The sequence below is a fragment of the Otolemur garnettii genome, unplaced genomic scaffold (assembly GCF_000181295.1).
Source record: "Otolemur garnettii isolate 467f Iridium unplaced genomic scaffold, OtoGar3 scaffold00029, whole genome shotgun sequence".
In the NCBI taxonomy this organism is placed as follows: domain Eukaryota; kingdom Metazoa; phylum Chordata; class Mammalia; order Primates; family Galagidae; genus Otolemur; species Otolemur garnettii.
The window spans coordinates 16528927-16542303 of NW_003852424.1; the positions used below are offsets into that span (position 1 = coordinate 16528927).

Here is a 13377-nt window from a genome sequence, read left to right on the forward strand (position 1 = left end):
AAAAAAAAAAAAGAAAGAAAAAGAAAACTAGTTAGGCATTGTGATGGGCACCTATAGTTCTAGCTACTCGGGAGGCTGAGGCAAGAGAATAGCTTAAGCCCAGGAGTTTGAGGTAGCTGTGAGCTATGATACCACAGCACTCTACCAAGGGTGACAAAGCGAGACTCTGTCTCAAAACAAACAAACAAACAAAAAAAAAAAAAATTGAAAAACTCTCTACTAGTACGAGCTGTGAAAATAAATAAAAATAAAAATAGAAAAACTAGCCGCACTGTGGTGGGCACCTATAGTCCCAGCCACTCAGGAGACTGAGGCAAAAGGACTGCTCGAGCCCAAGAGTTTGAGGTTGCCGTGAGCTATGACCATAGCTATGTTGCACTCTACCCAGGGCAACAGAGTGAGACTCTGTCTCTAAACAAACAACAACAACAAAAAATGCAAAGACATAGCCAATTGCGCAATATCAGTGGAACTGTGACAAATGACAGAACTGCTAAATGAAGACAAAAATGTAACAACAGGGACAGCCAGCCTATCATTTTCCACTGGTCTTGACTTCCAACATCCCACTTTAAGCTTTCAATATTCTCATGACCAATATGACTTAAACATGTACAGATCCTCTTGGACTTCCTTACTTGCTCTTGGCCTCACAACCAAACACTACACTCAGTGCTAATTAGAAGCACTTTCCAATTCAGTTTTCCACATGTGATCAATCCTTTGTTTTGAATACTTATGGCACTAACTTGAACTCTATAAAAAGCCTTGTAAGATTCATAAGGCCGGCTTGGCGCCTGTGGCTCAAGTGGCTAAGGCACCAGCCACATACATCTAAGGTGGCAGGTTCAAATCCAGCCCAGGCCCACCAAACAATGATGGCCACAACCAAAAAATAGCCAGGCGTTGTGGCGGGTGCCTGTGGTGCCTTGGGAGGCTAGGCAGGAGACTCGATTGAGCCCAGGAGTTGGAGGTTGCTGTGAGCTGTGATGCCACAGCACTCTACCCAGGGGAACAGCTTGAGGCTCTGTCTCAAAAAAAAAAAAAAAGATTCATAAGGCCATGGCCAGGGATGGTGGCTCACACCTGTAATCCCAGCACTTTGGAAAGCTAAGGGGGAGGATCATTTAAGGCCAGGAGTTCAAGACCAGGCTAGGCAATACAGTGAGACACCATCTCTACACAAAACAGAAAAATTGGCTGGGTATGATGGCATGTGCCAGTAGTCCAGCTCCTTGACAGACTAAGGTGGGAAGATCAGGAGGTCAAGGCTACCATGAGCTGTTATCAATCGCACTGCTGCAGTAAGCCTGGGTGACAGAGTAAGACCCTATCTCTAAAATAAATTAATAAAATAAAACTTTATAAAAGAGATTAATACAGCCATATAAAAAATAAATTATACTCAACATTATCAATAGGTACTTGCAAATTTTTCTATGCCTTCCAACGTAAATATATATCCCATTCCTACTGGTCTACAGCTAAATAGCTCAGACCCCCAACCCTACTTATAGATGGCAACATAAGGAATAGTCCTCCCATGGCTATGGTTATCAATTTTATTTTTTTAACTCTGGAGACAGTGGTTCACACCTGTAATCCCAGCACTTGAGAGGCTGAGGCAGGGGGACTACCTGAGCGCACCAATTTGAGACCAACTTGAGCAAGAGCGAGACCCTGTCTCTAAAAAATAGCCAACCACTGTGGCAGACACCTGTAGTCCCAGCTACCTGGAAGGCCGACGCAAAAGAACCACTTGAACCTAAGAGTTTGAGGTTGCTGTGAGCTAAAACGCCACAGTACCCCACCAAAGGGGTGTGGGGTATATGACTCTGTCTCAAAAAAAAAATGTATTTTTTTATGGTTATCAATTTTATAACCCAAGAAAACCCAGTCAAAACTTCCAAGAAATAAACTGTTATTTTGTTATTTAATTCATTAAATGAGCTTTGTAAGTACTTTATCCAAATGCCACTATGAAGTTGGTTCTCACAGAATCAATTATCTAACCTGTTTTTCTATGGCACATTATATAAAACATGTACACTTTTTTTTTTTTTTTTTGAGACAGAGCCTCAAGCTGTCCCCCTGGGTAGAGTGCCGTGGCATTACAGCTCACAGCATCCTCCAACTCCTGGGCTCAAGCGAGTCTCCTGCCTCTGCCTCCCAAGTAGCTGGGACCACAGGTGCCCGCCACAACGCCCGGCTATTTTTTGGTTGCAGCCGTCATTGTTGTTTGGCGGGTCCAGGCTGGGGATTCGAACCCGCCACCATAGGTGTACGTGGCTGGCGCTTTAGCAGGTTGAGCTATAGGCGCTGAGCCAACATATACACTTTAAAAACCAAAATTTCTAAGCAAAAGTCATTTCCCCCAAAAGAGATGTATGGTTAATTTAAAATCATTCACATAGGCCGGGTATGGTGGCTCATGCCTGTCATCATAGCACACTGGGAGGCTGAGGCAGGTGGATTGCTTGAGCTCAAGAAAGTTTGAGACCAGTCTGAACAAAAGCAAGACCCTGTCTCTACTAAAAATAGAAAAAAAACTAAGGTAAGAGAATTGCTTGAGCCTGAGTTGGAGGTTGCTGTGAGCTATGACACTACAGCATTCTACCCAGGGTGACAGCTTAAGACTCTGTCTCAAAATAAATTAATTAAATAAAATCATTCACATAATGCAGGTTATCTAGTTTAAAGGTTTTGTGAGACTGAAATTTATTTTGCTATGATTCACATGTTATTTTTAGCTTTAGTTAATAGGTACTCTTTTCTCAAAGAATAACACTGACTTGGAGACAACTCTAAAGACAGTCTAACTCCACATTTGGAGTTAGTTGTGGCAGTTTCATACCTTGGCTACATGTATGTTATATTATCTATATCATCAGAATATAGACAAGAGCCTCACTAACATGTGTAAGTACAAATTAGAATCAGTAATTCAGTAGATGATATAAACATCTACTGAAGCTCAGTAACTACCTATCTGAACAGTATAAACATTCGATTTCTCCTCTGAAAGATAATCTGAACAGAAAGCATAACATTCAAGTGATTTTCCACATCTGACTGAAGAATGCACCAGCAAAAGAAAGAGCGAAAGCAAAAAGAGAAAGAAGTTGGGTGGCACCTGTGGCTCAGTTGGGTGGTGTTGGCCCCATATACCGAGGGTGGAGGGTTCAAACCTGGCCCCGGCCAAACAGCAACAACAACAAAAAAAAAAATAGCCAGGCATTGTGGAGGCTTGCTATAGCCCCAGCTACTTGGGAGGCTGAGGCAAGAGAATTGGTTAAGCCCAAGAGCTGGAGGTTGCTGTGAGTTGTGATGCCACAGCACTCTACCGAGGGTGACAAAGTGAGACTCTGTCCCTAAAAAAGAGAGAGAGAAAGAAGTTTCTGACAATGGGCGTCTGGGCAGAAAAAAAGAAAAAGAGGTCCAGCTCACATGTGTAATCCTAGCACTCTGGGAGGCCAAGACTAGAGGATTGCTTGAGGCCTGGAGTTTGAGATCAGCCCAAGAGTGAGACCCTGTCTCCACTAAAAACAGAAAAATTAGCCAAGGTGCACAACACCTGTAGTCCCTGCTACTCAGAAGGCTGAGGCAGGATTGTTTGAACCCAAGAGTTTGAGGCTGCAGTGAGCTATGATGATGCCTCTGCACTGTAGCTCAGGGTGACACCACCAGACTCTGTCTCATGAAAGGGAGAGGAGGGGAGGGGAGGGGAGGAGAGGAAAGAAAAGAAAAGAAAAAAGGAAGAGCTAACAAGGAAAGAGAGAGCCAGAGCATTTCCAAAAGCTTCTAGTCTAACACCCTATGACTAGCTGAGTGACCCTTGCCCTGAAAAACCCCTAAGGATGAAGCAAACAAAAGAGAAGACAAAATAAAAGTCAAATGCTTTATTCCAGACAAAGAGCAGGTGACAGATTCTTTCCTTGACAGAAAAAATCTATTACTAGCCAAATACTATACAGTAGAAATCACTCTAAGGGCAGAAAACATTAAGTGTCCTCCTAATCTCCAGCATCCTTGTTTCCAAGCCCTGAGTGGTTTCCCTTTAGGACTCCATGTGAAAGAGCACAGTAGTATCTCTCTCAACCACTGGCAGAGGAGTCACTGCTAACTTTCCACTGTGTGAGACTGACATGCTGGCCTTAATCAATCTTTGATGTTCCAAAATAAGAGTACTGATGAAAGATGTGGGCATCTATCAGATGCCTAAGTGCCAGCAGGCATCCGTAGTGAGCTCAGAAAAGGCTGTGAGACTCTAGCCCAGATTACGCTAGCTGGAAGAGTACACACGAATCATGGATGACAGGCAAGACTGAAGACAGCAGAGCTACTCCAGGGAGGACAGTGAATGGTGTAGACTGTGTGTATGTTTGGGCTTAACCTGGGCATTCCTACTCAGTGATCCCTCCTGCCCCCACCCCATGCCATTTTTCCTCCAGTCTCCTTTCTGTCCTCATCTTGCACTAGGTCTTAAACACCCACACACCCGAGTTCTGCTCACCCTTCTCACTGTCCTGGCAGGGTTCCAACTTCCTGGAAACCTCAGGTGCCCACCAGAATTGGGCTCAGAACACTTCCAATTATGTCTGCACCCCGCCAAATCTCTTCCCCCCTCACCCCAACATCCTCTCTGCCCTATCCCTCCCTCACCCTCCTGGGTCCTGTCGTCTCATCCCCACCCCAGGTCTAGTCTCCTGCCAGATCAGCTCCCCACCCAGGACTCTGCTTTCTTCTCTACTACCTCCATCGGGGTAGCTCCTGCTCCCGCCCCTCTCCCTGCCCAGCACCCTACTAGGCCTCTCACCATCTGGTCTCCGGGTTCGTCTCCTGTCCCCTGCCCACCACAGTCCCCTGCTCAGTGTAGGCCTCCCTAGGGCACTGGGCTCCCACCCGGAGCGGCTCAGGTTCTCCCCCCACCCACGGGCCCGAGATCCCTCCCACGTCAGGAGCCCTTTCCTCGGTCCTGACAGGCACAAGTCGGCTCCTCAGACATATCCGTTAGAGCCAGCTTCCCAGCCCGCGTCTTGAAGGGTTCTGACCAAGAGAGCACCCCGCCGACTCCTCATAGCGCGGCTTCCTCCGGGCCTGGGGTCGGGGTCAGGGTCAGGTTAGGGTCCAGCGCCAAGACAGGGCGCCGGGGGCCGGTGAGGGGCCAAGCCAGGTGGGTGGCCGGCGCGGCGAGGCCTTTACCTGTGCTGCGGGTTGGCGTCCCCCTCTGAGCTGTAGTAGTTACTCGCCGCCATTTTCGCGTCTTACACGAGCTCCGTCAAGCGGTGACATCACCTGCCCTGCTCCCGAGCCGCGAACTGGACCCAGCCCCCAGTGCGAAGCTCCCGCTTTCCAGCTTCTTTGCTCTGGGGGGCTCTGTTTGGAGCCCCGCCCAGTGGCGAGGCCCCGCCTTCTAGTCAGAGCCCCGCCCACTTCCACTCAGGTGTGCGTGTCTTATTCAAGTAGCGCCTCCTTGAAGTCCCGCTCCTTATTCGGAGCCCCGCCTTTACTTTACTCAGTTGTGGGGGTCTTCGAAAGGTGATGTTGGGAAGGATCTCTGAGACTTTCTACTCAGGAGCTGATCCTTCAGTCCTGCAGGCTCCTCAGGACCACGTGAGTGAGCCCATCTGCATGGGGCTCCTCTCGCAGCGACCCACAGGAACTGTATTAATGGGCCGCGGCATTAGGAAAGTTGAGAGCCCCTGCTAGGGGATGGGTTTTTTTTTTGGCCCAGTCAGGTGGGTTTGAGAGCCCTGCTGACATGGTCGGGTGGATGAGAGTTGTGCTGACATGGCCAACTTATGCTTGTCCCTTTAGCATCCTCTGGGTATCAGCCATTATGTGGAGTTTCTAAAGGCTCATGCAGTGCCCCAAATTCAAATATTCAGTGCCTCTAAATTGGTGATTCTGAACCAGGGGCAATTTGTTAAGGGAGGTTTGGGAATGTATAGAGACCTTTGTGGTTGTCGTGAATTAGGGGATGCTGCTGCTGCTGTCATTGAGAGGATGGAGGCTAGGGATACTACTCGGCACCCTGCAGTGCCCCAGGACCACCCCGCCACAGAGAGTGATGTGGCCTGGCATGTTCACAGTGTTGTTTCTAAATGTGGCTTTCTTTTTTTCTTTTTTTTGAGACAGAGCCTCAAGCTTTCACCCTGGGTAGAGTGCTGTGGCATCACAGAGCTCACAGCACCTCCAACTCTTAAGCAATTCTCTTGCCTCAGCCTCCCAAGTACCTGGGACTACAGGTGCCCACCACAATGCCTGGCCATTTTTTGGTCATAGCTGTCATTGTTGTTTGGCGAGCCCAGGCTGGATTTGAACCCGCCAGCTCTGGTGTATGTGGCTGGGGCCTTAGCCACTTGAGCTACAGGTGCCAAGCCAATGTGTCTGGTTTTTTTTTTTTTTTTTTTTGGAGACAGAGCCTCAAGCTGTCCCCCTGGGTAGAGTGCTGTGACATCACAGCTCACAGCAACCTCCAACTCCTAGGCTCAAGCGAGTCTCCTGCCTCAGCCTCCCAAGTAGCTGGGACTACAGGCACTCACCACAACGCATGGCTATTTTTTGGTTACAGCTGTCATTGCTGTTTTGGCAGGCCCGGGCTGGATTCAAACCCACTACCTTAGGTGTATGTGGCTGGCGCCTTAGCCACTTGAGCCACAGGCGCCGAGCGAATGTGTCTGGTTTTAAAAGCTATTTAATGAGCCACTTATTAGAGTCTGGGCCATTTGGAGAATGCAGCAGTAAACAAAACTGACATCGTACCAGCCCTATGGGAACTTAGAAGCAGGGAGGCAGATCTTAACCAAACTTTTATTACAATCTTGTATGGTACTTTAAAAGTTAATAACAACTTTATTGAGGTATACTTCACACACAATTCACCCATTTAAGTGTGCAGTTCAATATATTTTGGTATATTCATGGAGTTGTGCAAGAATTACCCCTGTCAAATTCCAGAACATTTTTATTATCCTAAAAAGAAATCCCATATCCATTACAAGTCACTCACCATTCCTCCTTCCCTTCAGTCCCTGGCAACCACTAATCAACTTCCTGTCTTTGTGGATTCACCTGTCCTGAACATTTCATACAAATGGAATCCCACACTAGGTGGCCTTTGTGTCTGGCTTCTTTCACTGAGCACAAGGTCCATCCATATTGTAGCCTGTGTCAGGGTTTTCTTCCTCGTATTGTCCGGGTGTAGTGGCTCACACCTGTAATCCCAACTACTCAGGAGACTGAGGTGGGAGGATCACTTGAACCCAGGAATTAGAGGTTGCCTTGTGCCACTGCACTTGAGCCTGGGTGATAGAGTGAGACCCCGCCTCTAAAGAAAGAAAAAAAGTCTTGTCTTATTAACTCTTGAAGAAGGGTTTCACATTATTTGAGTTTTTGATAATGAAGTATTACAGGAGTTAAAGTAAAAAGTGCATGGGCTAACTATTGTAGAGTGGTGTTCCTTTGCCTTATTATGAGCAGATACCAAGCTAGTTATTTCTTAATCAGACACTATGGAGAGTCCAGGGTGCCAAGGGAAGCCACATTTCGTGATTTAGTAGATGGCATACTTCCATCTGTGTCGTCATGACCATGCATGGCCACTAGGAATGGTCTGGCAGGTCTGGCCAATGTAGCCTCCCCTGCCATGCCCTGGCTAAAGTCCAGTGTGATAATTACACGTGGCCTCCCTCCAAGTCCCTGCAGTTCTAATTAGATAATGAAGACTGCATCTTCGTTACCAAAGTACACCTGTTGTAGTGTTTTCTCTCAGTTGCATAATATCTTTTTTCCTATTATTTATCACAAGCCTTGTCCTAATTGCATTCCATGCACAATCTGATCTAGTCCTCACAATAGCCCTCAGAAGTAGATACACTCAGTTCTCATAAGTTCTGCTCTATGAAGTCGCTGTAAATACCAAATCTGAGAATACTGACCATCACTCTTAAGGGAAACAGAGAAATAGGTTCCAGTGAGATGCTAGTCACCACATTTTTGCCAACTGCTCAAAACATGACCTCATTTTATGTCTTTCTGTTTCAAGACTTCTTTTGTAGCCTGTGTGTGGTGGTTCATGCCTGTAATCCGAGCACTTTGGGAGACCAAGGCAGGAGGATAGCTTGAGACCAGGAGTTCAAGACCAGCCTGGACAACATAGCAAAATCCCTGTCTCTACAACAATGGAAAAATAAGCCAGGCATGGTGGTGTACCCCTGTAGTTCCAGCTACTCAGGAGGCTAAGACAGGAGGATCGAGTAAGCCCTGAAATTCAAGGCTGAAATGAACTATAATGATGACACTTCACTCTAGCTCAGAGGACAGAGTGAGACCCCCACCCTGAAACAAAGAAAGTAAGAGAGAGAAAGAGAGAGGGAGGAAGGAAAGGAAGCAGAGAGAGAGAGAGAAGTGAATGCAATTAGAGGCATAATAATGAAAAAAAACTCAAAATTTTAAACATATGTTTTCAATACATATGGTGCCTAGGTGTCCACCAGAAAAGTGATAGCAATTGCTGCCCACCAGTAGCACAGAGTGCCCATTTTCACAATTGCATTTTAGTATAAATTTTATCAAATATAATGTACAAAAAATATGTGTAATGGATAAATCTTTTCAACATATGGTGCCAGGTCAACTGTATATATACATGCAAAGAATGAATTTACACCCCCATGTTATATGTAGGGATCATGTACAAAAATTAACCCCAAATGGGGCAGTGCCTGTGGCTCAAGGAGTAGGGTGCCGGCCTCATATGCTGAGGGTGGTGGGTTCAAACCCAGCCCTCGCCAAAAACAAAATAAAACTACAAAATAAACATCAATGCTAAAAAAAAAAAAAAGACAAAAAAAATTAACCGAAAACGAATCAGAGACCTAAACATAAGAGCTAAAAGTATAAAAACCTGAAAAGAAAATATACAACTAAATCTCCCTGATGTTCAGTGAGACAGCAGTATCTTAAGATATGATACCTAAAGCCCAAATAACAAATGAAAAATATGACCAGGTACAGTGGATCATGACTATAATCCTAGCACTCTGGGAGGCCATGGCAGGTGGATTGCTTGAGCTCAGGAATTCTGGGCCAGCCTGAGCAAAAGTGAGACCCTGTCTCTACTAAAAATAGAAAAAACTAGCCAGGCATGGTGGAAGGAATATGTGGTCCCAGCTACTGAGGAGGCTGAGGCAAGAGAATCTCTTGAGCCCAAGAGACTAAGGCTGCTGTGAGCAATTTGATGCCATGGCACTCTACCCAGGGTGAGAGTGAGACTCTTTCTCAAAAAAAAAAAAAAAAAATTATAAAAAAAACAAGACAACTTAAAAATGGGGAAAAGATATGAATAGACATTTCTGCAAAGAAGGTATGCAAATGGCTGATAAGCACATTGAAAGACACTCAACATTATTTGTTATTAGAAAATGGTAAGCAAAAACCACAATGAGATACCACTGCATACTTTCTAGGATAGGTTTTTTTTTTTTAAGTTGAAAAATAAGTCCATGTGCAGTAGCTCACACCTGTAATTCTAGCACTCTCAGAGGCTGAGGCAGGTGGATTCATTGAGCTCAGAAGTTTGAGACAAGCCTGAGCAAGAGTGAGATCCTGTCTCTACCAAAAATGAAAAACCGAGGTAAGAGGATTGCTTGAGCCCAAGGGTTTGAGGTTTCTTTGATCTATGATGCCACGGCACTCTACCAAGGGCAACAAAGTGAGACTCTGTCTTAAAAGAGAAAAAAATAGAAAATTAACAAGTATTGGTGAGGATGTGGAGAAACTGGAACACTTGTGTGCGGCTGGTGGGAATGTAACATGGCGCAGCCACAGTGGAAAACGGTCGTGAAGTCCCTCAAAAAGTTAGACATAGAATTACTGCAGGACCCAGCAATTCTACTTCTAGATATCTACCCAAAAGAACTGAAAACTGATATACAATCGAGTACATGAACATACATGCTCATGGCAGCACTATTGACAAATAGCAAAAAGGTAGAAACAGCCTCAAATGTCTGCCCATGGGTGGATGGATGAACACAACCCTGTCCATCCACACACTGGAATATCACTCAGCCATGAAAAGGAAGGAGGCGCTGACACAGGCTACAATAAACCTTGAGGACATGCTCAGTGACAGAAGCGACACAGAAGGACAAATACTATCTGATTCCACTCATAGAAGGTCCCTAGAGTCCTCAAGTCACAGAGACAGAAAGTTGAATGTTGGGTCCCAGGGACTGGGAAGTGGGTAGGAAGTTAGTGTTTCATGGGGATAGAGATTCTGTTGAAGATGAGAAAATTCAGGGATAGAGGGTGGTGATGGTTGCACAACAATAGAATGTGCTTAATACCACTGAACTATGCATTTAAAATAGTTAAAATGTAAATTTTATGTTATCTGGCTTGGCACCTGTGGCTCAAATGGCTAAGGTGCCACCCACATAAACCTGAGCTGGCGGATTCAAATCCAACCCGGGCCGCCAAACAACAATCACGGCTACAATCAAAAAATAGCCAGGAGTTGTCGCAGGCGCCTGTAGTCCCAGCTACTTGGGAGGCAGAGACAGGAGAATCGCTTGAGCCCAGAGTTGGAGGTTGCTGTGAGCGTGATGCCATGGCACTCTACCCAGGGGTAACAGCTAGAGGCTCTATCTTAAAAAAAAGTTATGTTATCTATATTTTATCACAATTACAAACAAAACAAAACAAAAACAGAGATAGAGGCAAGCTCAGCTACAGCACCATGGATAGCTCCCAGGGCTCTGTCCCACTGGCCAGGGACTGTTGTTCTTCAATCACCAAATCCTTCCAGGCAGGCCTGTCTATCCTGAAAGCCTTTCTCCCTCTTCACCCAACTAACTCCTACCTACTCCTCAGAGCCTGACTCACATCGCCATCGCCCCTGCCCCATACCAGGAAATCTCCCCAAGGGCCATGCTCCAGAGATATCTCCAAATCAGCCTAGTCCTTTGACCATCTGTTTCTCTCAAGCAAATGACAATTCTCTGAGAGCAAAGTTTCACCCCCATCGTGTGCATACGGGCTGGCCTGAATGTCCCCTTTGCTTAACACAAGTGTCTCTTCCAAGAGTTTCATTTCTTCCAGCTAGGAGGTGGAAAGACCTTGTGCCAAGGTCTCTGGGCTCTCTCTGTACTCATGAGGGCTTTCTGCCCCCGCTGTGGGGCAAGTTGCTTTAATGCCTGCAGTCTGAAGGGATCAGACTCTGATGTGGTGAGTGAGGGGACCAGCCTAAGTAGAACATCATTAAATGTCCATGAAGGGAGCCATCCTACCTGCATGTCCTGAACGTCTTTGCACCAAGAGCTGCTGCCCTACGCAGAGAACATATTGGTAAATGAGACCAACTGAGTCTCTACCCTCTGGAAACTTATACCCTTGTAAGGGGTGGAGGGGCAGAGAATCAACAAAGAAACAAGTAAACAGATTCAATTAGTGGTAAGTGCTATAAAAAAAAACAAACCAACCCAGGTCCCTTCATGAATGAAACAGAATTACTAGACCAGGTGTGGTGGCTGGTAATGCTAGCACTCTGGGAGGTGAGATGGGTGGATCACTTGAGCTCAGGAAATGGATTGCTTGAGCTCAGAGTTCCAGACCAGCCTGAGCAAGAGTGAGACCAAGTCTCTACCAAAAATAGAAAAAACAGCCAGGTGTTGTGGCAGGTATCTGTAGCCCCAACTACTTGGAAGGCTAAGACAGGAGGATTGCTCAAGCCCAGGAATCCGAGGTTGCTGTAAGCCAAGGCACGATGGCACTCTACCCACGGGGGCAGAGTGAGACTCTCTCTCCAAAATAAATAAATAATAAAATGAAATGAAACTTAAAAAAATAGAATTACAAGGTGGCGCCAATGGCTCAGTTGGTAGGGTGCAAGCCCCATATACCGAGGGTGGTGAGTTCAAACGTGGCTCCAGCCAGCTAAAACAGCAATGACAACTGCAACAAAAAACTGAGCATTGTGGTGGGTGCCTGTAGTCTCAGCTACTCGGGAGGCTGAGGCAAGAGAATCGCTTAAGCCCAAGAGTTGGAGGTTGCTGTGATCTGTGATGCCATAGCACTTTACCGAGGGCGACAAAATAATACTGTCTCAAAAAAAAAAAAAAAGATTATAGTATGCCCCCATAATTCACTCCCAGGTATATACCTAAGAGAATTAGAAACAGGGACTTAAGTACTTATACACACATGTCCGCAGTAGCGTGATTCACAACAGCTAAAAGGTGGAAACAACCCAAGTGTCCATCAAGGGATGAATAGATACATAAATTATGGTCTGTACATACACTGGAATATCACTCAGCCATGAAAAGGAAGGAGGTACTGACACTAGCTACAATGTGGATGGACCTTGAGGACATCGTGCTCAGTGAGAGAAGCAGACAGGGGAGGACACAGCATGTAATTCCATTTATATGAAATGTCTGGAACAGGCAGGTCCACAGGGACAAGAAATGAATTAATGGTCACCAGGATAGGGAGGGAGTGGGGAGTGACTTCTCATGGAGACAGGCTTCTGTTTAGGGTAATGAAAGTGTTCTGGAACTAGACAGTGGTGATAGTCGCACAACAGTGTGAATGTCCTTAATGACATTGAGTTGTATAGTCTCAAATGGTTAAAATGGTAAATTTTAAGTTGTGTGTATTTTATTAGAAATTTTTTTTTTTGAGACAGAGTCTCACTGTATCACCCTCAGTAGAGTACCATGCCATCACAGCTTACAGCAACCTCAAACTCCTGGGCTTAAGCCTTTCGTGCTATTTTTTTTTTTTTTTTCAGTTTTTGGCCGGGGCTGGGTTTGAACCCGCCACTTCCAGCATATGGTGCCAGGTGCCCTACTCCTTTAAGTCACGGGCGCCACCCAGCTTAAGCAATTCTCTTGCCTCAGTCTCCCAAGTAGCTGGGACTATCGGAGCCCTCCACAATGCCTGGCTATTTTTTGGTTGGAGTTGTCATTGTTTGGCAGGCCTGGGCTAGGCTAAAGCCTGCCAGCCTTCATGTATGTGGCTGGCGCCCTAATCCCTGAGCTATGGGCGCTGAGCCTATTAGAACTTTTTTTTTTTTTTTTTTGAGACGGAGCCTCAAGCTGTCCCCCTAGGTAGAGTGCTGTGACATCACAGCTTACAGCAACCTCCAACTCCTGGGCTCAAGTAAGTCTCCTGCCTCAGCCTCCCAAGTAGCTGAGACCACAGGCGCCCGCCAAAAGGCCTGGCTATATTTTTTGGTTGCAGCCATCACTGTTGTTTGGAGGGCCTGGGTTGGATTCGAACCCGCCACCTTAGGTGTATGTGGCTGGCGCCTTAGCCACTTGAGCCACAGGCACCGAGCCAGAACTTTTGTTTTTTTAGTAGAGACAG

General features: G+C 46.1%; 1 protein-coding gene across 1 annotated transcript in view; it reads right to left on the reverse strand.

The window, feature by feature from the left end:
* ZFR2 (zinc finger RNA binding protein 2) overlaps positions 1-5255 on the reverse strand; it is a 48619-nt gene extending 43364 nt beyond the window's left edge. The window contains exon 1 of the mRNA XM_023512642.1: positions 5203-5255. Within this exon, the coding sequence (XP_023368410.1) occupies positions 5203-5255 (53 nt within the window). The remainder of the gene's footprint in view (positions 1-5202) is intronic.
* Between the last annotated feature and the right edge of the window lie 8122 nt (positions 5256-13377).